The sequence below is a fragment of the Mirounga leonina genome, unplaced genomic scaffold (assembly GCF_011800145.1).
Source record: "Mirounga leonina isolate KUSES-001 unplaced genomic scaffold, KU_Mleo_1.0 Mir_109, whole genome shotgun sequence".
NCBI classification, from domain to species: Eukaryota; Metazoa; Chordata; class Mammalia; order Carnivora; family Phocidae; genus Mirounga; species Mirounga leonina.
Genome location: NW_023270244.1, coordinates 2,769,912 through 2,797,671, shown reverse-complemented (window position 1 = coordinate 2,797,671; position 27,760 = coordinate 2,769,912). Strand labels below are relative to the sequence as shown.

Below are 27,760 nucleotides of genomic sequence, written 5' to 3'. Positions count from 1 at the left end.
AGTTTATTTCTGAATTTAGCTGCAAGATAGTCTTGAATGCTTGGGCATAATTTTTCCTATTTTATGTTCTTCTGCCTCAATGTTTTCAAAGTCACCATTCAGCATATTTTAACCTAGAATGATTGGTTTATAATTCTTATTAAAGATACCTTTTAGCAGCTGTCAAACACCATAATTGAACAACTGTTTTGTAAAACTGTTCTTTGGCTTCTAGAATGGTAAGTTATTATATAAAAATAGAAGATCCTTATGTCAAAATTGACTATAAAGTACTTTTTTCCTTTCCCCACTTACCTGCCGTGTGTCACATATAACATTTGAGAAATATGCTTCCGACATTCTCTTATTAGTCATCCACCTAAGTCTTGCTGGCTTTCTGTTAAACACGACCGTCTTGCCATATCCCTAGTAAAGAGTCAAAATCCCTGAAAATTCAGGACATTTTCTTTTCAGAAACAGATAAGTGGTTGTGCTCCCTACATGTGTGTTTAAGTGGGAAGAAGGGCAGAAATCCTTCTGTGTATTTGCTGACCCCGGACAGCAAATACCTATTATGTTTTCAGTAATGTTTAAACTGTTTGCTTTATCTCATTGGGTTGAGTCATCATCGCCTTTACGTTTAAACTGGTAAAAGGTAGTTTTTATTGTTTTATTTTACCTTGAAACTATTTCTTGTGACAAACAGAAATAGTTCCGCATGTTGTGGTTCCAGGACTGAATCAAGTGTGGGTAATCATCAGTATTGTAAAATAACATCATGAGAAACTTCGATACATAGGCGTTCTGCAGTGTGGTATGAGAATAAACTCAGGCTGTGTTGGTACTGGAATGTGGGGGCTTCTCAAGCTGTTTGCATGACTCCGAGATGTATTTTAATATCCATGGTTTTGTTTTGTTCTGTTTTGTTTTATTGTGACATGATATGGCCTTAGATGGATGGGGTGGGGGGGACCATAATGATCAAAGAAAAAAGTGATAAGGCAATACAGCTTCTTTTGTGATTTCCTTTTAGGTCTGATGTTGTGGTCCTCTGTTTTTCTATCGCTAATCCCAATTCCTTAAATCATGTGAAAACCATGTGGTATCAAGAAATCAAGCACTTTTGCCCCCGCACACCTGTTGTTCTGGTTGGCTGCCAGCTAGACCTCCGCTATGCTGATCTCGAAGCTGTTAATCGAGCCAGACGCCCTTTAGCGAGGTAAGCCAAGGGACTCGGTGATTTGCTGTGCTGGCCAAATTAAAATTTAGAGGTAACAGATGACTCTGTAGGCTAGGGTTGCGCTCCTCAGTGGTCCTGGGACTCCATCAATCAGCCATGTGCTTTAAGTTAGCTTGTTAATCCTGACCCTCTCAGGCTCACCATCCCCTCATAGGTAAGGAACCCATTTTTGTAAAATGGTTGGCCATTGTTGGAAGTGAGTTCTCCAACTGTGACATGGTGTGAATAAAAGTGTCTTGAAATTTGTAAAACATTAAACAAAACACTAGCTACTCATAATAATGTGATTCTTGAAATTATGATTATTATAGTAAAGTTCATGTACGTGCAGAGGGATTAGCCACAGTTCCTGGCCCCGGGAATATCAGGTTCATACAGATACACACATCCGAGTGTTTTTAGTCTTCTCATTTTCCTCAGTCCAATGTCTGAGAATATTTCATTCCCAAAAAGGCAGTGTCTAGTTTTTAAAAATCATATGGACCTATAGTTGCAAAATAGCAACACTGTTTTTTAAATGTCTCTAGTAGTTATATTTTTAAAGTGTCACAAGTTTAAAAATCAACCTGAAAGAGCATTTGTTTGACTCTGTATAAAATGTGGAATACCAGTTTTAGGGGGAAATAAGAGTTTTTAAAAACCCGTGCCCCCTCCATATTCCCTTCAGAAAAAATAATTTTATATATATTTTGTGTCTAAGAGCATAGTTTTCCCAAAAATGGTGATATTAATACCTTCCTTTGATGTTTGCCTAATAGGCTTATTACAAAAATTTTGTATAGGCAGCTTTTTATACTCTCACAGCAAAAGCAAATGGTGCTTTCTTTAGACAATTTCTGATGTTCTTGGTGCATTTCAGATTAATTTTCTGAAAACGGTTCATGTTAGGCTTTCACAGTCCTTCTGTTAAATGCGTGGACTAGGCATTGCACATTAGAAGCCACACCTTACGGTGAAAGAGACTGCCCCTGGCATCCAGAACTTTCTGTGGGAAAGAATCGGCTAAGACAATCAGGCCTCACAACCACGGACGTGGAGGACTAGAGGAGAGTTACGGGTGCTAGAGGATGGAGAGGGGACAGTCCCCTCTGTAGAGTAGCTCTGAGATTTCATGAAGGAGGCAGTATTTGAACTAAGCCTTGAAGAATGTCACCAGCTAGTGATTTTCAAGTCAGTCCCAGGAACCAGGAGCACAAAATGCCCAGAGGAGCCGACCTTGAAGTTAAGCCTTCTTCCCTGCACCCCCTTCCACCTTCACAACACCCTACCATTTTTCCTTGCATTCCATCCAGGTCTTCAAATCCAATTTCTAACCAGTGTTGTATTTCTCCTAAGACCAGCACCTGTCAAGCACATTACCTTTGATTCTGAAAGCCAAATATTTATTGAGGAAGATCCATTCCTAACATTATGTCTCAGAATCAAGATTGTGTTTGTGAAGAGTAGAACAACAAATCACATCTTGCCCATTTACTGTGTTATGCCATAGTCACGGCACTATTCTGCTTATACTGCTTCCAAAGGTTTGGCCTACCTGGGTTTGATTAGCTTGTAATGGGCCTTGTGTGCCAGCCTAAAGGGCATAGCCTTTGTTCCATGAGCTTTGTGGAACCAGAGGAGATCTTGAAAAAGAATTACAGCTGCAAGTCATACTTCTGTTATGTAAGGATTTTTCCTGCAGCAGTGAGCACTGTGGCCTAAAATGTGGAGAGTCTGAGGACAGGCAAGAGGCTAATGCACCAGTCCAAGCAAAAGAGGATGACAGTGTGACTGCAGACGTGGAAGAGAAGAGAAGCAGTTAGACATGAAAGAAGGCTCACAGACGTGATGGAAGGAACTTAATGGGCCATTGGATGTGAACCATTTAACCAGTCTAGAACTACGGGGTTCTAATTGCTTGGCAAAGGTCTCTTGGCAACTTTCGAATGTGACCTGAGGCAAACCCTTTAAGCTCGCTGCCTCTGTTTCTTCAGAAGGTGGATGAAAATCACACCCGCAAGGTTATGGTGAGGCTCAAATGAGAAAAAGCATATGGATTCTTTGTAAGGTTGTAAAGCAAAATGTAAGCATAAGGTGCCGGTGACAAAGATGACGGTGACGATGGGGTGATGGCTGCTATTTGTCAGGCACTTCCTGTGGGCTAGCGTAGTCTCTCATTTCAACTTCTCAGGAGTCCTTTAAAATGTAGGTATTTACTATTATTATTCCTATTTTACCGATGGGAAAACTGAGGCTTGAAGAGTTTAAGTAACTTGCCCAGGATCATATAGCTAGTAAATAAGGCTGATACTTCAGTTACTGTAGTTACTACTGAAAGCATTTTTTTTTTTTTCCTGCAGGCTTAAGGTTGGAAGACTTGAGGTTGATAGATTTTTCAAGAGCCTTATTAAAAGCCTGCATAGGGGGGTGCCTGGGTGGCTCAGTCGGTTAAGCATCCACCTTCAGCTCAGGTCATGATCCCAGGGCTCTGGGATGAAGCCCCGCATCGGGCTCCTTGCTCAGCGGGGAGTCTGCTTCTCCCTCGACCTCTGCTCTTCCCCACCCCGCTCATACTCTCTCTCTCTCAAATAAATAAATAAAAATCTTAAAAAAAAAAAAAATCCTGCATAGGACTTTAAAGATACAGTTCTATTAGGTGCTTTGATAGGCCCTCATTACCATTTTTTTCCTAAAATGAGGCCGATTATAACTTTTAAATCCTCCATTCTAGGCCCATAAAGAGAGGGGATATTCTGCCCCCCGAAAAAGGCCGAGAGGTTGCGAAGGAACTCGGCATACCGTACTATGAGACGAGCGTCTTTGACCAATTCGGCATCAAGGACGTGTTTGACAATGCAATCCGAGCAGCGCTGATTTCTCGCAGACACCTGCAGTTCTGGAAATCCCACCTAAAGAAAGTTCAGAAACCTTTACTTCAGGCACCATTCCTACCTCCAAAAGCCCCTCCACCAGTCATCAAAGTTCCAGAATGTCCCTCCACGGGGACGAGCGAAGCTGCCTGTTTACTGGACAATCCTCTGTGTGCCGACGTCCTGTTTGTCCTTCAGGACCAGGAGCACATCTTTGCACATCGAATTTACCTCGCTACCTCCTCTTCCAAATTTTATGATCTTTTTTTAATGGAATGTGAAGAAACCCCAAATGGGAGTGAAGGAGCTGGTGAGAAAGAGAAGCAGAGCAGGGATTTCCAGGGGCGGGCATGGAGCCTTGACCCAGACGAGGAGAGGGAGGAAGGCACCCCAAGGACCCCTCAGACCAATCAGTGGAAGTCCTCGAGCCAAAACCTGTCCCAACAGGAGGGTCCGGGGATGGAAGCCGAGAGCTCGATTCCAGAGACGCAGACTTTGTCAGGCTGGAGCAAGGGGTTCGTTGGCATGCACAAGGAGATGCAAGTCAATCCCGTTTCAAAGCGGGTGGGCCCCATCACCGTGGTCAGGATGGACTCCTCCGTCCAGCCAGGCCCTTTCCGGACCCTGCTCCAGTTTCTGTACACGGGACAACTGGATGAAAAGGAAAAGGACTTGGTGGGCCTGGCTCAGATTGCAGAGGTTCTGGAGATGTTTGATTTGAGGATGATGGTGGAAAACATCATGAACAAGGAAGCCTTCATGAACCAGGAGATTACAAAAGCTTTTCATGTCAGGAAGGCCAATCGGATAAAAGAGTGTCTCAGCAAAGGGACATTCTCAGGTGAGTAGGTCCAACGATAAAGTCATCGATCCCTTTGGTTGTGTTTTATTAAACATTAGCTATACACGAGTAAGGGAGAGACTAACCATCACTAACATGTTATAAATGCTTATTTTTTTCATGTACCCTTCTAGTTGCATGTATCCATCTATTTCATTCTTATCAGACTTATCAGACTTAAGGGCTAAAGATTATTCCATTTTGCAGATTGGGAAACTGAGGGACAAAGAGGTTAGGTAACTCGCCCCAGGATATACAGGCAGGATTTGTACGCAAGCTTCCCTCTAAAGCAGCATGGTATCACAGTGCTTCTCGAAGGTAAGTCACATTACCCCTGAGCCTGAGCCTGAGCCAGAGCCAGTCAGCTTGATGCTCATGATTCCCCTTCAGGGTCCTTTCCCTGACCAAGTCTACTCCCCACTGACCCTTTGGCCCTGAAATCCTTGAGGTGATGGAGCCGTCTGCGTTCCCGTCAGGAGTGCCTCGTCTGCCCACCTCCTCTCTTTTCTTTCTCACACTCCTTTACCCTGCTCTATATTTTCCTCACCTCTTCTTTGTCCTTGATGACCATGCCTTCTGCTGCCACAGTGTCCTCACATATTTGCTTGCACACACTTCTACTGAATTCTGAAATTGCCCTCTGTGTGTGTGTGTGTGTGTATTTCATTGCAAAAATGTGACTTTCTGACTTTTATTTATGCGGACACTTCTGTTTTGTCTTTATCTTTCATAATGCCTGTCATGATGATACACATTTAGTACTATACATTTAGTCATTGATTACTGAGTCTGTTCATTAATTTTAAAGCTTATAAATAATCTTTACCTGAAACATTGACCATCATGAAATAGAAGCCATCTTGAAAGTTAATGAAAAGCAATGTTACAAACCTGCAGTAAATTAAACAATGGACCTTAAGTGAAATGAATTGAATCGCCCACCCCTTAATGCAAAGGCATAGTGACCAAATACAATGTGGAGTTTCAAGTGGATTGTCTTTAAAAAAAAAAACAAACTATAAATACAATTTAGAGATAATTGGAAATTTTTGAATATGAACTAGATAATGGATGAGATTAGGGAATCATTGCTCATTTTCTTAGGTGTGATAATGATATGATTATCTAGAGGAATGTTCTTATTTTTAGAAAATTCTTGATAAAGTAGTTCGAAGTGTCATGCTATCTGTTAAAAAAGTGTATACATATACACACATATTCACTATCTATACACACACACACATATATAGCTAAAGCAAACATGGCAGAATGTTAACAATGTACTATTTCTTCCACTGTTCTATTATTTTGAAATTTTTCATAGTAAGGAGGAAAACATATTCCTCTCCTTTATGGTACTATATGGTTCAGAGAATTTGTGTTGTGAGCTTTTGTACAATTTTAAATGTTTACCCCCAATCCTCGAATGACATAGAAGGAATTGGGTGTTCCAAAGGTGGAGGTTGATACATAATCACTAAGTAAAGCTATGGAAGAGAGAGTAGGAGATGTAGGTGGACGAATATGGGCAGAACTCTCAGCAAAGCTGGCTCACGGTTATGTTTCTTCAATCCCTGGGCAGATGTGACGTTTAGGTTGGATGATGGAGCCATCAGCGCCCACAAACCGTTGCTGATCTGTAGCTGCAGGTGGATGGCCGCCATGTTTGGGGGCTCGTTTGTGGAAAGCGCCAACAGTGAGGTATGTGCCTTCTGAAAAGCCCAAGTGGTATCTCTGTGAATGGGCATGTGTTTAAGTAACCAGACGACTTCAGTTATTTAACTGCTTCCCTGAACCAGTTCCTTAGGCAGTGTTTGAGGGTCAGGTCACCCTCTTCTTAATTTTGCAGTTAGGAGGAGCTGGTGTCTGTTGCTCACTGCTTTCATTTGTAAAACGTGATTGGCTTTACTTTTTAACAAATGTCCCCAAGCAAGACACTGGCAAAATCACATCCAATAGGGGCAGAGTCTGTCTTGCAGAAGTTTAAGGCAGTGAAAAGCTTCCTCAGTCATCCCCGACCTGGGCTCAGCTGAGACCCTGACCAGAGGGCGGGCCTTAAGAAGCCACCCCCTTGGGCCTCAGTCTTCTCATCTGCCCCGTGAGGGACGCCCCAGGGCATGGGGGATGCCCTGGACGGTCTCCTGGAGCTGCGGCACTCCCCGAGGCTCGGCCGGACTTGCCTTCTCCAAGGGTCTGTTCACTGGACGGAGATGGCAACGGAGCAAATGGTCCCTCCTCTGAACACGCCTCCCTTCGGTCTCGCGGAGGCCACTGAGTCACTTCTCGGGCACCAGCCCTATCTCCAGGAGAAGGATAGTCTTAGAGCAGAGCAAGCAGTATGTTGAAGACCCTACCCCTTCATCTTTTTACAAACTCGATTGGAAAAGAAAGAAAAATTCCACTCAAGCACATCTAACTTTAGAAGAGCAAGCGTTTTTGTTGAGTTTTGAAAGTATTTTTTAACCATCTTTTTTTAAAAAACACGGGGACATCCCATCAAGTTTATTGTCCCAAGAGGCTTGTTTTGCATATCTCAGCATCTCTCTCCACACTTTAAAAAGAAATGAAGAAAACAATAGCGGTGAGGGGCTCTCACCGCAGAAATCTGAGCACTCCCATTGTGACCCAGGAGCCTGCATTTGCATCCCCGAGTAGGGCTGCAGAATCAGAAGCCCGGAGGGCTGGGGCGGAGGAGGTCCCTGGGCCACCTCCTGCTTCCAGAACAAACTGCCACTGCTCCTAAACCAACCCCCAGCAAAAGGCTGTCTGCTGTGTGGGGAAAAAGTGTCAGAATTATCCTGATGACCTCTTTTGGTGTCTCGCAGCCTTTCTGAATCTGGAGGTCCTCAGCTGTAACTAACCAAGTCTTTCCCGTGCCACCAAAGGGGTTTCAGAGCCGCGTCCCTGAGATAGCAGCAGCGTCGTGGAGGCCGCCCAGTGAAGGATGTGGGGCTCGAATCCCAACTCCTCCACTTACAAGCTGTGTGGCCTTGGGCAAGCGACCCTCTTTCTGAGCTCCAGTCTCCCTGTCTGGAAAGCATGATGATAACCCACAGTGTGGTAGTGGGGTACAAAAGTCAGACCTTGCAAATCACCCCAGGAGCATTAAGTAAACGTAGCTGCCGTTAGTCTTATTGTGATGTTGGTAGGGTTAATACTCTTTCACTCTTACTTCCAAAAAAATCTGGGGAAGCCACCGACTGACAAAACTTCATCCAAATGGCATTTCACCCACTTCAGTCATCCCCAGAGATAAAGGGCCTGGGGGCTGGCTTCCCTTATTTTTCCAGCTCACTGAAATGTGTGCTGATTGTGTGGCCGAGCACCTGCTATTAACACAGCAGAGAAGTTGATCAAGGTCAGGAACCCAGGCACAAAGGGACACTGTCAGAGCTGACCTCACAAATGCTAATCCCCTTTATCCCTTCCCAGAATGGACCGTAATCAGCTCCAGATTAAAATGTGCAGGAGAGGTGACCAAAACAAAAACTTGGCAGACAGTGTGAATGCACACGTACATGGGGAACAGCCTCTCCTGGAGGGGCCCCCTGGGTAGCACGACCTCCTAGAAAGACTAGGTCATTAACATGGCAGCTGAGGCTAATAGGTATGGATACGTTCTACCCAACTTAGAAGACAGAGACCATGGACCCAAGCAACCGAGGGTCCGTGCCGGATCCCTTTAGTCAGTGTGTTGAGAATGCCATGAGCTGTTGACACGTGTGCCCCTGCCTGCCCCTTCCCTTGATTTCCCCTGTAGACTGTAATGGTTATGTCGTGATAAACTCTAGTCTCAGCTTGACCTTGAGCAAGCAACCGACCCTCTCCTAACCTGTGTCCTCCTCTGTAAAATGGGGGATAACAAGAAAACCGTCTTCAAAGGGCAGATAAGTCAGGAGAACACATGTATAAACATAGAATTCGGTGCTTGGAACATACGGAAGCTCAAGAAATATTGGTGACTATTGTCCTGGAGGATTCTTGTTTAATTCTTTCCATGAAGGATTAAAAATCTTTGTCCCCTGAAAGCCCTCTCAAAGTGTGGTTAGAGGGATCATGGGGAGGGAGGAACATCAGTTAAACGCTCAGCAAATATTCCATGACTGATGCAGGCCTGTTTTGGCACTTGGGATCTGTCCTTTTCTAGGGCACCCATTAACTCTTTATTGTCCTGTGAAAATCTGACTTCCCCCTCAAAATTCAGTCTTTTTATTTTTTTGCATTAATAGAATTCTCATGCATATCCAGAAAGGAAGAAAATATACATTGATGTTACTTTAAAATTTTTTGTCATTTAATATTTAAGAAGACATTGTATTTTACTTCTATTTTTCTCATTACCTTTAATGTAGCAGTAAGCATAATTCTCTCCCTAGAGGTACTCAGCAAGTGGTTCATTAAAAATGCATGCCTGGCTTGTAGTAAGCAATGCTCTGGATCTGGAATACTTTCTCATTCTCTGAGACCGTCTCTAATTATAAGCCTAATAGTCTGAGCTGATTTTCACAATTAAAATTTTAAACCAACGAAACTGGACTATGGGACGTTTTTTAGGATAGCATTATATTCTCTTTGCTGACTTTTTTTTTTTTAAGGTACATCCAGCAGGTAGGATGCAAAATTCCTAATTTCATCTCTTATGTAGCTTTATATTATTTTTAAAAGTTCTATGAAATGACCTCTCCATTGTTCTACATAAACATTAAAATCACAGAAATGGTCTTTAAAAAAAAAAAAATGAAGAAAAAAAAAAGGTGCAGGTTCCAAAGGTGCTTTTAGTTTATTCTCATTCGCTCTAAGGGTCCCAAGCATTCTTTGCCCAACAAAGCCATCGCTTCAAAAAACTGTTAGCATCGTGTTATGCAAGAAGGAAAAAGCAGGTCATGGATGATTACAAATGTCAGAACACGCCAAAGACATTGGAAGTATTGGGGAAGGGCTGCTTACAGGAATCTGTCATCTCCTGCTGCCAGAAATAATTTCTTTTCACTTAGGAAGTTCATTTTGTCGTGACTTAGAACACACTCTTACCAAAAAATGCTAAGGTAATCCAAATATCTTCAAAATCCAGAGTCTCAGTGAAGAAGAAAAAGCTGTAGGTATCATCTCTTTCAAATAACGCTCAGATAACGCATGAGGACACCGAGGATCAGAGAGGGTGAATGATTTGGCAGAGGTCACACTCATTTTAGTGACAAACCCCTGGGCCTGTACCAGCCTCTTTCCTTGTCCTCCAAGCCACTATTTTCCGAAACAGCAGGTATCCCCGTAGCTGAGAACAGGGCTTCACAGAAAGCTCTGGCACTGTTTACATTTATGATCACTAATTCTTTATAGCACTTAGAACTTTGTAAAATGTATATACTTTCACTATCAAAATGGCCCAAATTTTAAGTTTCACAACTTCAATTATCTAGAAAACTGTGCGAATCCAGACTTGATCTGTATAAGATAAATGCATGTATGTGTCAACATGTATGTGCATAAGCATATACACAAGTCTAACTGATGTTAGATTCACTGGAACAACAATTAATTACAATACAGTGGCTTCTTTATTTTCAAATAACATCAGTAACAGTTTCTACGTGCCAAGTTGTATCTCTTGTCGAGGCTGTGCTAGAAACTCTAAAGAAACTCTAAACTTGTCAAATCCTTGATGGTAATAACCCATGCAGCTTATTTACCAGATCATAATTGTTCTCATCGACTATGTCTGAAAGGGGGTGGGTGTATAATTTTCTTACTATTTCTGGGAAGGTCTGGGGGGGCCTTCCCTTTGATACAGTAGTAGAAAGTTCTGTCTGCCAGGATATTCGGTCTGAGGTGGCTGGTGGCTGTGCAGGAGGATGATACAGGTTGCTATCGCTTAAGTGAATCTGGAACCACGACACCAGAACGCATTGGCCATGAGCCCCATGTCGATTGCGGTGGTAATATATAAATAAAGGGAAAGATTCGATATATAATGCAGATGTAATCATGTGTAATAGAGATATAATCATATATTGTATCTTTATATGGTGTATAGAGGTCTATTAAGTACCGGAAATAGGCAGTTAATAACTGTTCATCCTTTTGAACTTAGAAATCTAACGCTTAAGAACTGTTAGTGAATGGGGCGCCATTCACTGGGTGGCTCAGTTGTTTAAGCAGCTGCCTTCGGCTCAGGTCATGATCCTGGAGTCCCGGGATCGAGTCCCGCATCAGGTTCCCTGCTCGGCGGGGAGTCTGCTTCTCCCTCTGACCCTCCTCCCTCTCCTGCTCTCTGTCTCTCATTCTCTCTCTCTCAAATAAATAAATAAAATCTTTAAAAAAGAAAAAAAAAAAGAACTGTTAGTGAAATATGGTGCTTAATTGTACTGTGACCCAAACCTCAGCTTCCTTGCCATGAAGGGTTTCTTGTACTGCACAGCGGTTCTGAGCATAGAATTGTACTCCCTAGGTTCAAATCCCAGTCACTTACTAACTCCGTGACCTTGGATAGGGGACTACTAACCTCCGTGAACCTCAGTTTCCTTACCTGTAAAATGGCAAAAATAATAGTTTTTTCCTCCTAGGGAGAATATAAGGATCAGATTAGATACTGTGTGTGGGAAGCTTAGCACAGCACCACGTGTGAAGGAGGCCTCCCATTAAGGTTAATTTTTATCACCATCATCATGCCTGGAGTCAAAGGCAATTGTGCTGTTCTGTCCTAAACCAGGGCCCATCCTGTGGGGTTAGTTTGACTGTGTGCTTCTGCGCCATGTACATCCTCACTGATCCCGGCCCTGGCTCTCTAGCAAACTCTAGCAGGTATCAATATTGGCAAGAACTGCAGGTGCTCAGGAGGTCTCGAGATTAAGTGATTCCTACAAAGGAGAGTTTACCAGACCCAACCAGCTGTTCCCCACATGTCCCAGGTAAGGACGTCTCTGGATTCTCTGAATCTACTGATAACCTGATAATGTTCCAATAATTTTGAATCTGTGTGGTGGTGCCACAGGAAAAATAATGAAGGGTGTATACCGTGTTTGCATATATTGGTAGAATGTTGGAATCACTCCAGTCACTGCGGCAACTAGGGTGGTTGCTCATCCTCTGTTTTGACATCTTAGAGAGCGGGGCTCTATCGTGTGTCAGCAACAGTGCGGTTTGCACTACCCCCCACACCTGTCATGTTGCTGGGAGATTTCTTTCCCCACAATAGAGTATTAGAAGGTACTTGGTGAGGAGAGTCCATATTACAGACCATTTGTCTGATTTATAAGTCCAATAGCCATTTAAAAATTCCAAATCAGGCTTTGTCAGGCAGCCCCACTCCTTTGTCATCTACAAATCAAACTGTTATGTTTGAAGCGATAAATAGCGAATGACTTTTACACGCGGCCTCAAAGCAGGTATCCCGGACTTGCCAATATCAAATTGTACGGTTGGGGTATTTATAAGCAGTATAGCCTGGAAATGCACCCACTGTTTTCTTCAGCAGAACTTAGCTTTTCAAATAACATTTCAGGTATATCTCCCGAACATAAACAAGATGTCAATGCAAGCGGTATTGGATTATCTTTATACCAAGCAGTTGTCACCTAATTTGGACCTGGACCCACTGGAATTAATTGCCTTGGCAAACAGATTTTGCCTGCCACACTTGGTTGCACTTGCAGGTAAGTCTGATGACTCAGGATCATGCAGGGTCTGACTGTCAAATTTATCAAAATCACATTTAAGCAAAAATAACATTTCCAGGGAATAAAAATTAAATTTTTATCACCCAGTATAGGACTGTCTTGTGCAGGGTGATAATAAGTAGATCAAATGTATCAGACAGCCCAATTCAGCTCCACAGATATTTCTTAGGCACCTACTTTGTGGTAGACCCTGTAGGGGGACACAATTATCAAGATGAGTGATGCATGATCCCTGCCCTTGAGACCCATGCTCTGTGCACTCTGCCTCATTTGTGGACCGTGGGATTGGAAATAAAACTATTGTGTCCATATTATTCCCCTGATGTGTGCTCAGACACAGTCTTTAAGAAAGAGCAGTAGGAGGCCGTGGTGAAGAATATAGGCTGCAGAGCCAGACTGCTCGGGTTCAGATCCTGACTCCACCATTTACTGGCTAGATGACTTCACACTTCACCACCCTGTGTCTGCTCTCTCTCTCTTTAGCATGGGGATCATGTTATTCTCCCGTAGAGTTGTTACAAAGATTAAGGAGTTAAGATATATATAAAGTTCTCAGAACAGTGTCTGGCACCTAGTAAGCATTATGTAAGTGGTTTTTTTAAAGCTATTTTAGAAAATGTTCTGACATTGTCAAGAGCATTTTGGGAGAAAGAAGGAAGGGGGACTTGGCTTCACTTCCCAAAATCATTTCTGGATTTGTTCAGTTGTTAGGCTGAAGCAGGTCTAAATAGGATACGTGTATTATTCACATACATGTTTCCTAAATGTAAACCTTCAGCTTCATTCACGAGAAGGGTCAGTTAGCAGTCTGGGTGTTTGTCACTACATTAGCTGACTCCTGTGAGCCGTGAGAGCAGAAAGAGTGACAGCTTTGTACACTGGCCTACTGTCCCCAGCACACAGCAAAGTGCCTGAGCCTGTTAGCTTCCCAATAAATACCTGTTGAATCAGGAAGTGAGTGAAAATGAATGTTTGAACAAACCAACTGGTCATATCTGCACTTCACTTTCTGGCAGGTGTCTTTGGAATAAAATGTATTTCTCTGGACTTCACGTTTCTGCTATACTCAGCCAGCTGGAGACCCAAGTCCTCTCCTTGCCTTACTTCTGCCCCCACTGGATAAAAAGATAGAAAGAGATTGTTGAAGCACTGCTATTTTTTTAAAAACCATTTTTAACCAACAACCCTGAAGTCACAGGTCCACAAGAGTGCCCTGCTTTTTAAATGTTAACCCTAGGAGGCTGCAGTGGGCAGTTCCTTTTTTCAAAAGTATAGGTTCTGATCTGTTTGACTATTCAGTGTTTACAAGTAGGTATCCTTTGAGGATGAATTTGATTTTTTTTTAATGTGGTCAAAAACAATGTGGAACCAAATCTGTCGAACAAGGTTTGTGATTAATCTTAAACTAGTGCCATTTTTGCTTAAATATGAAGTACAGTGACGAAAACTTGGGACTGACCTCTCCGTGAAAGGAACTGAATCAAAGAGAGGTTCTGGTGTGAACTGCAGACTTCTAAGCCTGTTTCCTTTTGTTATTAAATGCTACTGTTACTGCTAGGATTAAATATGTAGCTGCCTAAGATGATCCCTGTAATCATTTATACTGTTGGGTTAAGTATAGAGTGTTCAGAACATAGTTTTTAAAAATCAGTTTCTGGGGTAAGAATGTGTCGCGAGCCGACGTGTTAAATGAGTATCAAGAAATGTTGCTGTTAACTAAAATCAAAAAGCCTGATGACTTCTTTGGAAAATGTAATTCCAAATAGTTCTTTGTCCATCCAACTGATGAAGATTGTGCCAAAGAAACCATCCCCATCTAGATATCGTATTGACCACATGGAGGCATGTTGACTACCAAGTGCATAGAACAGAGGGTAAGCAGGGTTGGGACAGTTTACTGGATTAGAAGAACAGACGCAATGCTGGAGATGAAAAGAGTACCTCGACCTCAGGGAGCTAGGAGTGTGGGCCTAGATTGTACCACACGCATCAGTCCCAAAGGCAGGGGACAGCCCGAACAGAGGCAGGAGACCACTCCATCTCAGAATCACAATTTAGATTCAACTTAGAAGCCCTGGGCACAGCTCCCAGGAAGAATTGGCTCTCCCAGCTAGATTCTTGTTAACTTCCAGTTGAAGGTTCCCCCCCAGTCGTTAGAATCTAACAGCTGAACAATATGTTACCCATCTGCAGCTGTTGAGAAAGACATCTGCATTCACATTTTTAATTCCCCATATGGATTCATTCCTGTTACTCAGTCCTTCCACTTTCAGAGATTATTGAGAATTGGAGTGATATGAGCGGGGAAGCTGTCAAACAGGAAGATACTAGAGAGTCTAGAGGATTCTAGGAAGGCACTGGACTATCCAGAGCAGCACTATCCAATAGAACTGTCTGCAGTGATGGAAATGTCCTGTGTCTGTGTTGCCCAATACATGTGTAGCTGTTGAGCACTTTGGTGTGACTAGTGTGGCTGAGGGTGTGAATTTTTAATTTTATTTCATTTCAATTTAAGTTTCAGTCGGCTCACGTGGCCAGTAGTCACCATACTGGACAGTGAAGGTCTGGAGGACTCCAGCTATTTCAGAAGTGCAAACAAGTGTCCCAGAGTCATTGGTGCAATGGCCAGAGACCAGAACTCCCCATGCTGGAAGACCAACCATCACAGTGGGCCCTGAGTTCAGTTCGGATGACTGCCAGAGCTGTGTCCCATATTCCTTTCCTCTTAGGTGGTCCCGGACCAGACTCTCTAAGTGAGATGTCTGGCTTGCAAGGGCATGGTTCAACTTACTCCCGTTCTCTCTCTTCCCCAGAGCAGTATGCTGTCCAGGAGCTGACCAAGGCCGCGATGAGTGGTGTGGGCATTGACGGGGAAGTGCTCTCGTATTTGGAATTGGCCCAGGTTTGTAACAATTTGCCTTTCACCTTTTAAGTGTGTTCAACCAGTTCATTTAATGCTGATCAAACATTCCGCTGTTGCATCTGTCTAAATAAAGATGTCACCACTGAGTCACAGAGGGCCCTGTGTACACTGAGAAGATCTGAGAGTTTCACGTTTCATGCACCATTCCCCCTGCTGGGCTTCGTTTGAGAAAACAACACGGACCCTACCCCACGCCAGCCCTATTGTCCCCCGAGGCACCAGCTTCACATGTGGGAGAACAATTTGGGGCATGATAGGGGAAGGTTCTGTCTCTCCTTGTTTGAATTCTTGGACACATATTGGCCAAGATCAGACGGTTTCTAGAACTCCATGAAGCCCTGTAATGCCCCACCTCTCACTGCAGCTTTCCTGGGGTTTTCCAGAATCAGTATTTGTTAATAGCAATATTGTGATTCCATAATCCCTGTACACACTTGCACTCTTCCAGAGAGGCCCCGAGATCCGGCTTCAGCTTTGTCCCGAATGACTTACTCAAGGCACAAACCTAAACTCTGCCTCTGTTTCCTTATCCGTAATGAATGGGGATGATAATTCACATCCTATCAACCTTACAGATTATTTTGAGAATCAAGTGGGAGAGAATGTTCAAGAACGAGCAGTGAAGAGTAGAACCCTGTTGCACGTGTGGGATGCTTCGTCCCTGGCATAGACTGACTGACACTGAGTTTACTGACACTGAGTTTCATTCTGAGGGAATGAAGAAGACATTCTTCGGTCCTTTCTTCAGCCCATTGGGTTCCGTTTTCTGTTCCCTCTCTGTTAGGGCCGAGGTTTACTAAGCCTTAGGTCAGGTGATTTGAATGGCTCTTTCTCAATCAAGGGAGAGGAGGTGGTTTCAGGGAGAGGAGGGAGGCAAGTAGCAGGTCAAGTTGCACAGGAACGGTTTGCATTCAAAAGGGGAAAAGGCAGAATCAGACTTCACAGCAGCCTCCTGGTTTGGACTTACGCAACGAGTATTTGTGGTTTTCTCCACACACATCGGGCACTGCCCCAGACAAAAGGACACATGGATATAAATGGCAGATTCTCTGCCCTCGGGGCAATCATAGACAGAGAAATAGACAGAAGCCCACATTATTAAAATCCAGCATGAAAAACAGCCTCACAGAGGTTACAGTGAAAACCCAGAACAGGCATCTGTTGCAGTAGGCTCAGCAAGGTCCCATCAAAATGGGTTGTCCATACTTGGAGTTTGAGGTCTCTCGAACCAGGTCCGGGGCACAGTTTATGACTTGTGCTCTCTCCAGTAAGTACTCCTCCTGGAGAAAAATGTAATGACCCAGCATTGCATGTAGGGCCAGTCTACTTGATATAGTGATTTGCAGTTGTGTCTCTTTGCTCTGGGTCCCCGCCCTGACGAGCCTCGGCAGGAAGAGTTTAGGCTGGAGCCTCCTGTACCATAGCTCATTCACGAGACCCTTGCCTCGTGGCATGCTGGGTTTATTTAACCATCAGCATGTGGACAGGTGGCACCCGATCTGTTGCATTTTCCAACGTCCAGGATATAAACACCTCCGCCTGACCAATTTTAACAACGTGAAATTGCTGACCTCAGAGTAGGGAAGAAATGTGCACCGTTGACGCTCTTGGGCAGATCCAAGCCAACTCCAGCTCACCGGTGCCCGAGTCTTACTTTCAGAAAGAAATCTGATCTCAAGAGAAGTTGGAAGCACCAGCAAAAATGGTCTATAATGTTGGGTTTGCAACTCTCAGAGTTTCTTGAGTTATTTTCTGGGGACATCAGCTTTTATATGGGCCTTTCGTTCATGGCAGAGATGTGGGCCCCCGAGTGAGCACCCTGTAGGGTTTCAGGGTTTCGCCTGATCAAAGAAACCTCAAGACCCACAAACTGAATGGATAGCCAAGGACACGGACAAAGTGTGGGGTGGGGGAGACTTGCCAAACTTGGGGAGGAATGGGGAGGTGACTGTGGCATTTTGAGCACCAAGTCTGTTTTGGTCACAGCTACCTCAGCTGCTCCCTCCCCCCGAGCATCTGCTCAGAAAGGAGTCGTTGTGGAGTGTCGGGTCCCTGCCACCCTGCCCACACCACCCGCTCTTCTTATGTAACCAAAGGACAGGTACACATTCCTCAGTCTCCTTTTTCAGATCTTTGGCCCCAGCAAGGCGAGCTCTGACCTGCGACACGGAGTGCTCCGTGGCTGAGGCTTCCTTAACCAGAGTCCGTGTTGCTGCTTTGCTGCTGGCTGGCACCTTCCAGAGGCCACAGTCATGAGTCACTAGCGGGCCAGTGGCAGGGGAGGCTGGGTGGAGAGGGGTGCTTTCAGCTCCTGATCTGATACGGTGATTATTTTTGGTGCACCTGTCACAGGGGTAAGGAAGGGGTATGCCAAGCGCTATATTGGGCTGGCGTTGGCACCATAGCCAAAGTCAAAACACTGTAGTCAAAACAAGAGGTTTGCCGAATCAGTCACGCGGGCCCTTTATCATCTCTGTCACCCCTACGGTGGCTGACGATTTCTCTGTGGCCCCACTTTAGAAAGTAGAGTCTGACCCCCTTTTTGGTCACTTCCCTGTAGTTCCACAACGCCCACCAGTTGGCCGCCTGGTGTTTGCACCACATCTGCACCAACTACAACAGCGTGTGTTCCAAGTTCCGCAAGGAGATCAAATCGAAATCCGCAGGTGAGAACACAGGTTCCCATCAGTCCGGTTCTCACAGGCTCTGACTGCAGCGTGGACCCTCTGTGCCCTTGAGCAGGTGTACAGGCCCCAGGCAGCTCCGGGGGAAGTCCTTGTGATTGGCTGGTGGTCACATGCCCGTGACACGACGCAAGGAATTGTGGAGCAGGAATCCTCTTTGAAGGACTTCATGCTTGGGAGATTTGCGTGGAGCGGGATCCGGGGTTCCCTGCCGCAGAGCATGCGGAGGGGGTGGGCTCACCCTTGTCTAGGGAGGCATGCCGAGGAGCAGGCTTCCGCTCGGAAACCAAGTGGTCCTGGGTTCAGGTTCTCCGTGCCCAGCTGCTTCAGGCAAGTGATTCTAACTCTCGAAACCTGAGTGTCCCAGTCTGCAAATGGTCGTACCCCTGATCCCTAATCCCCACACACCGGGTTGTTGGGAGGATGTAGAAGGGAGCATATACGAGAAGCACGGGGCACAGAACCTAGAATACAGAAGCTCTCGACAAACACAGCGGGTCTCATCATCTGCACCTTTCCTTCACCAGACAACCAGGAATACTTTGAGCGGCACCGCTGGCCCCCTGTGTGGTATCTGAAGGAAGAAGACCACTACCAGCGTGTGAAAAGGGAACGTGAGAAGGAAGATATTGCACTAAATAAACATCACTCAAGACGAAAGTGGTGCTTCTGGAATTCGTCTCCAGCAGTTGCCTGAGGGGGAAGAGACAAAAATCAGTCATCTGACACACCACTTTTAAAAGCACTACTGTAAAATTAGTCTTATTATTAGAGATAAGTCGTAGTTCAGGTTTCAGGCACTGATCTTCCTCCACTGTTGTGCATTTATCTTTGTCGGGATCAAAGCACAAGCTCCCCATCAATGAGCCTGGACAAAAAAGGGAAGTTGATGCTCACTGCATTCCTTAAACTTATATGTATATTTTTTGTTAGAAGGCTTAATAAACTTTAGTCCGTTACTTTGTTTCTTTTTATACCAAGGAAAAAAAAAATCCAGCTTTCATGTTTCAAAGTCCCAAATTAGAAAATATTTTTATATGGTCTCTTGTATTTTGTTGAAATGAAAATACTATGTATTACTTTATTTTACAGGCCACAAATTAACCATGAAGTCGCCCTGTGATGCTCTTGGCCCACATGACCACCAGGCATTATTGCATAATTAGAGGGTTATCCTTTGGTTGTGAAGTACAGGGTTGGAACGAAATTCCCCCAAGTGCAAGTTAGAGAGTGTTTAATCTTTGTTCTGCCGAATAACAGTGGTATAATTACCAAGTCAACTCCAAGAATGTGTATTTACAATATTTGCCGTGTAAATGCTAGTAATTATATGGTTATATGTGCCATGTAAAATACAGTGATACCAAGTCTTCTGTTGTTTAAAATGTCCAGATTCAAAAGGATAATCTTTATAATCATTAGAAGGGCTTATTCAATCCCAGCATTATCCAGGGCAAACCCACCGCTGGACCTGAACCCAAGAGATACCGTAAGAGCATTGGTGTTTGGGTGGCTGTGTGAGGGTTTGTGTCTCTCCGTGTTCCTCGATCTTGCCATGCTTCTGCGTGCAGATTCTTCAAAGACTTGAACTGAGATGGGCAAGGGAAGGGATCCCCAGCCTTTGTCCCATCATCTGCAGGCTCGTCACATCTCACCCACGGAAACAGGCTTCCTCAGGTCTCTCACCTGCAGCCAACTTCACTTTGTAAGACACGCATTTTTAACTCTTCCCAGGGAAAATTCAGGCCGCTGTAGGAGTAGGCTGAGGCAGACCGCCCACCCCTGCTGAAGGTCAGCAGGGCCTGTGAAGGTGCAAAGCTGGAGGCTGGGTCGTCTGGGGTCCCTGCATTCTCCAACGCAGACAGGAATCTTATTCCAAGAGTCTAGGAAATGGTGCTATTGTGAGTTAGTCCTGACCCTTTGTCATTCTGAGTTTTCAGTGTTAAAACAGAAGGTATTGAGCAGGGGAGCTTTGGAGAGGCAGTCAGTCCTTGCTTCTCTGTACATTAAAATGTTACAGCACTCATACGGAGCATTTTAAGGCCCCAGCGCCATACCTGCCGTGGGATGTGGCATGGTGGCAGCGGGGGCTTATTTTGTCGGGAGGTCAACTTACTGATGCTAAAGGCTGTTGATTTTTTTTCCTAGCTTTCGGAAGTTGGAAAAGAGACAGTTGAGTCCAAACCCCAATGTTGACAACCATATGCATTTGAAAATCTACCCAGATTACAGATGGACATTTATTACTGGCGGTGGATACACACCAGATCCAAGAGTTTGGAGAGGCCCAGGAATGCCTCACCCTCTCATGACAAAGGAGAGGGCAGTAGAGTAGAAATGGATGGTTGTAAATGCATCTACTTTAAGTTTTGGTCAATAGGGTTGTAAATCATTAGCAGAAGGAGAAAGGAGACAAAATGAGAGGATAAATGTCAAGACTCAGGAAGAATTGACATATATCCCATCATAAAATGGTAGAAGTTGAGTTTTTAGTGAGTGGTCAGAGTTGAATTTATACAACCAAAGTTCCCATGTGATTGTAATCTTGCCAAAACATAATGGACATATAAATGAACCTGGGGTATAAGCAATAATATCCACTAGTGTTTGTTATCAGCTACTGTAACCAAGTGGCTGGTTCATTTGGTTGATGCTGATTATGGCCTTTAACCATGGTGGTTTGTTTCGTGTTTTTTATTTCACAAAAAGCCAATAAAATTGTTTAGCTATAAAATGCCTCCTTTTTTTTTTTTTTTTTTTTAAGGACTACCAAAATATCATGTGTGTGACTTAAATAGCTTTTTCTGAAAACTAACAAAACCGTAAAGGTGCTGGGTCATGGGGGCTATGTATGCTTCCATAACAAGGCAGCTTCAATGACTGTCATCTCTGTTTTCGGTTCGGCCAGCAGAGTTTCCAGTGCCACCATATACAGGAGGGATCTGGCTTTTTGCTCTTGGATAATACAGTTATGTCACTACATATGGTAGAACATTGGAAAAAACAGAAATGGTGTCTGTAGCCTAAAGAACTTCTTATAATCTTGGTTTTGGACAATTCTGCCAGCAATGAAGTGAAAGGTTGCATCGTGGGCTCATGAAGTCAACCTTTTCTTTAGAAGCAGATCTAAGAAGGATTTTGGGAAAATCTGCAATTTCTGAACTTCTAGGTAGCATACTGTTTACCCGAACTCAGGGGGAAGAAGGGTCTCCAAGCAGATCTCACCTGGGCACTCCTCTGAGTGGCATATTCCCTATAACTCCATGGAACGGGGTTGACAACTATACAAAATAACTGCAGAGAAAAGACCGTGAGATTTCCAACACCTTCCCACACCTTTCAGAGGTGGGTGGTCCAGATCATGGCACCGCTTACATAATGCATACCGGTGGAGTCTTACCTGTAGCAAGCACTGGTCTAAATTTCTCCCAGAGCAATGCCTGGCAAATCATCAAAGATTTCAATAACCCTGCACTGGCATTATAGGAACCTTAAATCCTACTGGTTTCAAGGTAACTCAAGTATTTTCTTTATGGACACTCAAAAACAAGACTCCAATGTTTCTAAGAAATTTTTTCACACTTGCTTCCATTGTATGGTATATCAGTTGAATTTCATCACTGTGACATTCACTTCTACTAGTCAGAGGAAAAAATGAAATGAATCCTGAGTTTGGAAACTTATTTTATGAGCGCAGCATTTCGGAAATGAATGCTCTTCTGCAAACTAAAGATTTACCAGGCTTTTTCTTAAATTGGGTATTTCTTTAATCAAATACCCTAATTGGATACAAGTGGACAAGTAGCAATAGCTCCTCTTTTCTAATAGAATGTGACCAGTGCATAAAAAATACAGAGTTAAAAGTTAGCCAAGGAGAATGTGTTTGGGTTAGATTGTGTGTAAGTAAGGAAGAAGCAGTGCAACAAAGAGGGGGGGGGGGGGGAAGCTAAGGACAACTTAAAAAAAGAAAGAAAAAAACCAGAAAGATGACTGACGAAAGCTATAGAGGTTGCACTAAGCATTCTGAGATACAGATGTCGTCTCTTTCTTCCAAAGGCTAAGTTCTGACATAACTCCATCTCTCATGACTTAATTTATTTTCAGAGGAAGACTTTGCTCTCTTAAATTTCCAATTAGAAGGCAGGCAATGTAGGGGCCCCTAGGTGGCTCAGTTAGTTAAGTGTCCAACTCTTGATTTTGGCTCAGGTCTTGACCTCAAGGTCATGAGTTCAAGCCCCACATCGGGCTCCCAGCGTGGAGCCTACGTTAAAAAAAAAAAAAAAGGGCAGGTGATGTATGCAGCAGGAAAAGGCACTGTGACCTGGAAAGGCAACGCTTCTGGAAAAGCTGTGCTGATTCTCTCTGGCTGGATTTGAAAATTCTCTCGTGCCGATAGCACCTTTAAATGGGGTGTTTTCACTTAAGCAACGCAGATGCATGTTTTTTCTCTGGGCTTCTGTGCAGGTGCCTCACCAGTTAGATATCATTAGACTATAGTGTACAAAATATGGAAATAATTTAGGAGCAGTAACTCTTGGGTGGAAACACAGACATGAAAGTGGTAGAAACAATGGTGAGAGACATGAAGTGACTTGTCAGCCATCACTCCTGTTGCTTACTAAAATTTCTAGGAATACAACATCTTGGTCACTCGATATCCAGCAAAATGCAGATGTAATGAGGGGTACCCAAATGTGGCCCCATGGAAGGAGTATTTGAATTCTTTGAGTCTGAATACATTCTCAATCGCAAAGACCAGAACTGTTCGATTCTTCAGGCAATCAATGAGGAAAGAACTTGATTCACTTCTCTCTGCTTGGACACCCACTGTGAAAATAAATAAAGGAAACCTCATTTAAAATGGAGTTGGGATGAATGGATAAAGAAGATGTGATACACACACACACACACACACACATATGTATACACAATGGAATATTACTCAGCCATCAAAAAAAAATGAAGTCTTGCCATTTGCAATGACATGGATGGAACTAGAGGGTATTATGCTAAGTGAAATAAGTCAATCAGCGAAAGACAATTACATGATTTCACTCATATGTGGAATTTAAGAAACAAAACAGAGGAGCATAGAGAAAGGGAGGGAAAAATAAAACAAGACGTAATCAGAGAGGGAGACAAACTATAAGAGACAAGAGACTCTTAACCATAGGAAACAAACTGAGGAATGATGGAGGGGAAAGGGTGGGGGGATGGGGTTAACTGGGTGATAGACATTAAGGAAGGCACTTGATGGAATGAGCACTGGGTGCTGTATGCAACTGATGAATCACTGAACACTACCTCTGAAACTAATAATAAAAAATAAAAATAAATAAAAATAAAAAATAAAATGGAATCAGGGAGGCAGGGGGTGCAGCCTCCATAAACAACAGAAAGAATTATCTTGACAGAAGGACATTTTTAACATAGGAATTTCATCTCCCCCTTTTAAGAAAAACAAGGAAGATCCCTCTCTGCCCCAGCAACAATGCACTAACCTCCCACTTGTAGCCAATGAGAAACCACCACAACCTTAAATTCATGTTCTTCTCCAGTGAATTGTTGTTTAAAACAAAGCTCTTCAGGGACACCTGGGTGACGCAGTTGGTTGAGCATCCCACTCTTGGTTTTAGCTCAGGTCCTGATCTCAGGGTCATGAGATCAAGCCCTAAGTTGGGCTCTGTGCTCAGTGCGGAGTCTACTTGAGATTCTCTCTCCTTCTCCCTCTGCCCCTCCCACTTGTGTGCCCTCTCTCTCTCTCCCCCAAAATAAATAAATCTTTTAATAAATGAACAAATAAAACAACGCTCTTCAATTTCCTCCTAAAACCTAATAAAAGATGACCTTTCCTTGGTCTCTTCCGACTTCCTATGGTTCCTCATAGCTTGCATGTGCTGAACTGCAACTCTGCTATTCCTGAATAAACTCATTTTGCTAATAAAATCACTGGCTATTTTATTTTTAAGGTTGACACAACCAAAGTTGGGGCATCTTTTTTTATTCCCTCCCAAATTAATAAAAAGAAACATCCCTTTGATTTGATGATTCATGGTAGTTCCAGTTAGAGTGGATATTTACCCAGGGGCTGTTCAGCTTAAATTTTTGTTGTTGTTGTTAAGCTTAACTTTTGTGTGAAAAGATCCACAACCTCTCTAAGCTTTGGTCATCTAAAACACAGGAATGGCTTGCACTGAGTTTTTGGTGCAGATTAAATGAGACGATTTAAGTAAAACACTTGGCATAGCGCCTGGCGTATAGTAAGCACTCGGTATATGAACCTGTGACCATCGAGGTAAGAAATCTGAGAGAGGATAACACTGTGTGTTACAGCATAGAACAATGTGGGCTTTTCCTCATTCCTCTTAAAACAAGTGCCCACCTTGCGGCTTAATGCTTCATGACAGTGATTTAAAAACTAGAAAATAAGAATAAAACAAACAAAAATTTAAAAATAAGAGCCATGGGAAAGTGAAAGAAAAAAAGAAGCTGGAGTGAAAAGGCAGGTGGTGGGGGCACAGACGAGGGTGCGGCACTCTTCCAGAGGCTTCCCCCTCCGTGGGGCACCCCATCTCTATGGAATAAGAGCGGCACCACCCCAAGGCCAAACTTGGCTGAGCCTCTGATTGATTCATTTGGAACACTTTCTTTTTCATTCCTCCCAGTCACTTTTTTTTTCCTTATTTTTGGATGCGAAGATTTCTAGTTAACCAGGCTCCTCAAGGCCCCTGAGGGCTTAAGCATTATCAGCTTCAGTCCCTCCTTCTTCCATAATATCCAGTCCCAGAACATGTTCAATATATGTCTTTACATGTGTGGCTATCCTTGTATACAGTGGTGTTTCAGGCATGTGATCATTACATAATACATTTCATTGATCTGCACACTGTAGCCCCAGAACCCTGTGCATCCAGTCCTGTGCTTCCTGGGGCTGCATCCACATCTCATCTCCACTCCCACTGCTGATGAGACACTAGTCACTTCTCACTCCTTGGCACTGCCCACGAACCCCCTTGCACACACCCTGGGGTCGAGATCTAAAAAAAAAAAGATTCTAGGGCTCACTCCAGATAGATGGAATCAAAGCCTCTGAGCTGATGGACATGTATGGGAACTCATTGGTGAGTGGACCGAGTGATGAAAATCCTTCCCTGCACTCAGTTGATACGATTCTAGAGAAATCAGGACTCAAAAAATGAAAAGGTTCTGACCCAGCGCAGAGCCTGGCTGTCTGTCCTCTGGCCCATCAGAAGAGAAACTGGGGCTTAACTCCCTGCCACCTGAGGGGCTTTACAAGGCTCTCCCGATGGTGGAAGTTGTTGCCTACTGGGATGAGATCATCAGTCCCCTCTTGCTCTGGCATTTCGTGTCACGTGACCCTCATGAAGGGCAAGGAGACAAGATGGCTTCTCAAGAGCCCTTTGAACACCAACATTCCCGATGTTCTGCCTTTAAAGAATCCCTAGTGAGCTTGCATGCGCACTGAAGGTTGCCTTCTAATTTTATGTCACATGAAGCCTAAAGAAAGAGTAATGTGCCAGTACAAATTCGATAGATTGTTCAAACTGTTCCGGGAGACTTTCAGATTCTTTATGACTTGAATTCTCTGGAATCTATCGACTTGAATATGAAACTTCCCTTTTTCCTAGTTTCCCCACCGTGGGTGGTAAATCAAGAGCAACACCTCTTAATTCATCAGATGGAGAGTGTTCAAACCACTGTGATTTCTCCCCCAGCCCTGCCCCCACTGGGATGTGGGGACTTCACTGTCACCACTGCAAAAATAGCCTTTTACTCTACAGATTGCAGAGATTTCTTTAAAAATAAGTAGTCATAGTTAATGGCCAAATATTTGACATTTTCAACTCTTAGAGAAATGGGCTTAGCAATCTTTAATGATAATAATAATAATTTGGACTATCTCCCCAGCAAATTCTGTACTGCTAGTTACCCTTGCTCTCATTTTGCTTACATTTGTGTAGACAGCCTGGGTGGTGAGGCCTTGGTGTGTTAGGATACCCTTTCACATGCTCTTTCAATCTTCTTCAAGTGTTTCATCATAATGCCATCACTTGAATTGATGTTCCAAGCCTTGGCACCAATCCACCAGAGTCCAAAAAACTGCTGTGAGAGCCATAATAATAATAATTCACATTTTTGTATATATATTATGGCCAACCACTATGATAAGTGCTTTACATACATTTGTCTCATTTAATTCTCACATTACCTTATGGGGACGGTAATGCGTTCCCCAGAAGCAGACCCTGAGATGAAGATTCACATTCAAGTGATTCACTTAGGAAGTGCCCTTAGGTGAGACCAACAAGAGAAAAGAAGGAAGGAGGAAGCTACAAAGCCAAGCAGGGACAATTTCAGGTAGTCCCACCCTTAGCCTGATCCTAAGGCATGCTTGGAGTATAAACTACCCCTCAGGGTTGGCTTCCTTAGTCCTTCAATGGTGGTCCCAGGCTAAGTGCCCTGGGCAAGGGAGAGGCAGGGGGTAAGTATAAACCCCTGGCAATTTAAGGCTATCAGCCATTGGAGAACTGAGGGATGTAGCTCCAGAAGCCTGCAGGAAATCCTCCCATGAGAGTCACAGGTGTGGGTGGTTAAAGGTAAGTAGAAGAACACAGAAGTCGTGGAGGGACACTCAGAAAAGTAAGAAGGACTCAAGGGCATCGGGGAGGAGAATAGACTCATCTGCCCGCCAACCTCTATGTTGAAATTCTGGAAAACCATTTGGACAATTTAATGGGCACACTGATGGAAGTTTCATATGCTGGGGAGTAAATATGGATGAAAAGCTTTGCATCCTCTTTCTTCTGTGTCAGAAAGCTACTGAAATCATTTTGAAGACCACCAGTAGATAAATCCATCTGGATTAGCTTGCCAAAATTAGAGAATCTCAAACGTAATCATCCTCCCCAAAATGTACACAAGAACTTATTTGAAAGGACATCATTGATTTTCCCTACATTGTGCAAAACAAATTTAATAATTATTTACTTGAACCTAAACAAATATCTGCCACACAGCATTTATAGACTCCAGCAATTCTGGAAAAGGCTCAGGATGGCAATTCTGATTCTCCCTCGATATCACGATCTTCTCTACTCCCCACCTCCAAAGATTCAGTCCAGGAGAAATGATCACAGACTAGAGATTTAAGGTAGACTTTTACAATTTTTATATCAATATGAACTGCTTGATTTTCATGGCATTCACTGCCTGATTTTTATTGAGCCTACCATAGGACCTGAGGTAAAGTCGTCACCTACAGCCTAACCATTGGCATCTAGACCTGACTCCGAAGTTTAACAGAGCATTCCTCCAAATGCCCACATGCTAGGCAACCCTTCCTGCTGCAGCCATAGGGCAGTGTCTCCCCCTGGATCGTTGTTCTGGTTTTATTCCAACATTCTGCGGGGAAGAAAATGGTTTTATTGATCCATATATCTTCTTACAACTTACCGGGGTGGATGTATGGGAGGGGTAAATATCTGAGCTCATCCCATTGGCATACCTTTTTGTTTTCTTTTTTTTTTTTTACCCTTTTGTTTTCTGTTCA

At 43.7% G+C, this 27,760-nt stretch overlaps 1 protein-coding gene across 8 annotated transcripts in view; it reads left to right on the top strand.

Annotated features, from left to right (window-relative positions):
• The window catches only part of LOC118020006 (rho-related BTB domain-containing protein 1), a 104,799-nt gene extending 83,876 nt beyond the window's left edge, over positions 1 to 20,923 (top strand). For all 8 annotated transcript variants that reach the window (XM_035019837.1, XM_035019827.1, XM_035019845.1 and 5 more), the window contains 7 exons: positions 1,013 to 1,198; positions 3,930 to 4,909; positions 6,492 to 6,610; positions 12,408 to 12,558; positions 15,396 to 15,484; positions 18,066 to 18,171; positions 18,717 to 20,923. In XM_035019837.1, coding sequence (XP_034875728.1) covers positions 1,013 to 1,198; positions 3,930 to 4,909; positions 6,492 to 6,610; positions 12,408 to 12,558; positions 15,396 to 15,484; positions 18,066 to 18,171; positions 18,717 to 18,886 — 1,801 coding nt within the window. In that variant the 3' untranslated portion in view covers positions 18,887 to 20,923. The remainder of the gene's footprint in view (positions 1 to 1,012; positions 1,199 to 3,929; positions 4,910 to 6,491; positions 6,611 to 12,407; positions 12,559 to 15,395; positions 15,485 to 18,065; positions 18,172 to 18,716) is intronic.
• Positions 20,924 to 27,760: the final 6,837 nt, after the last annotated feature.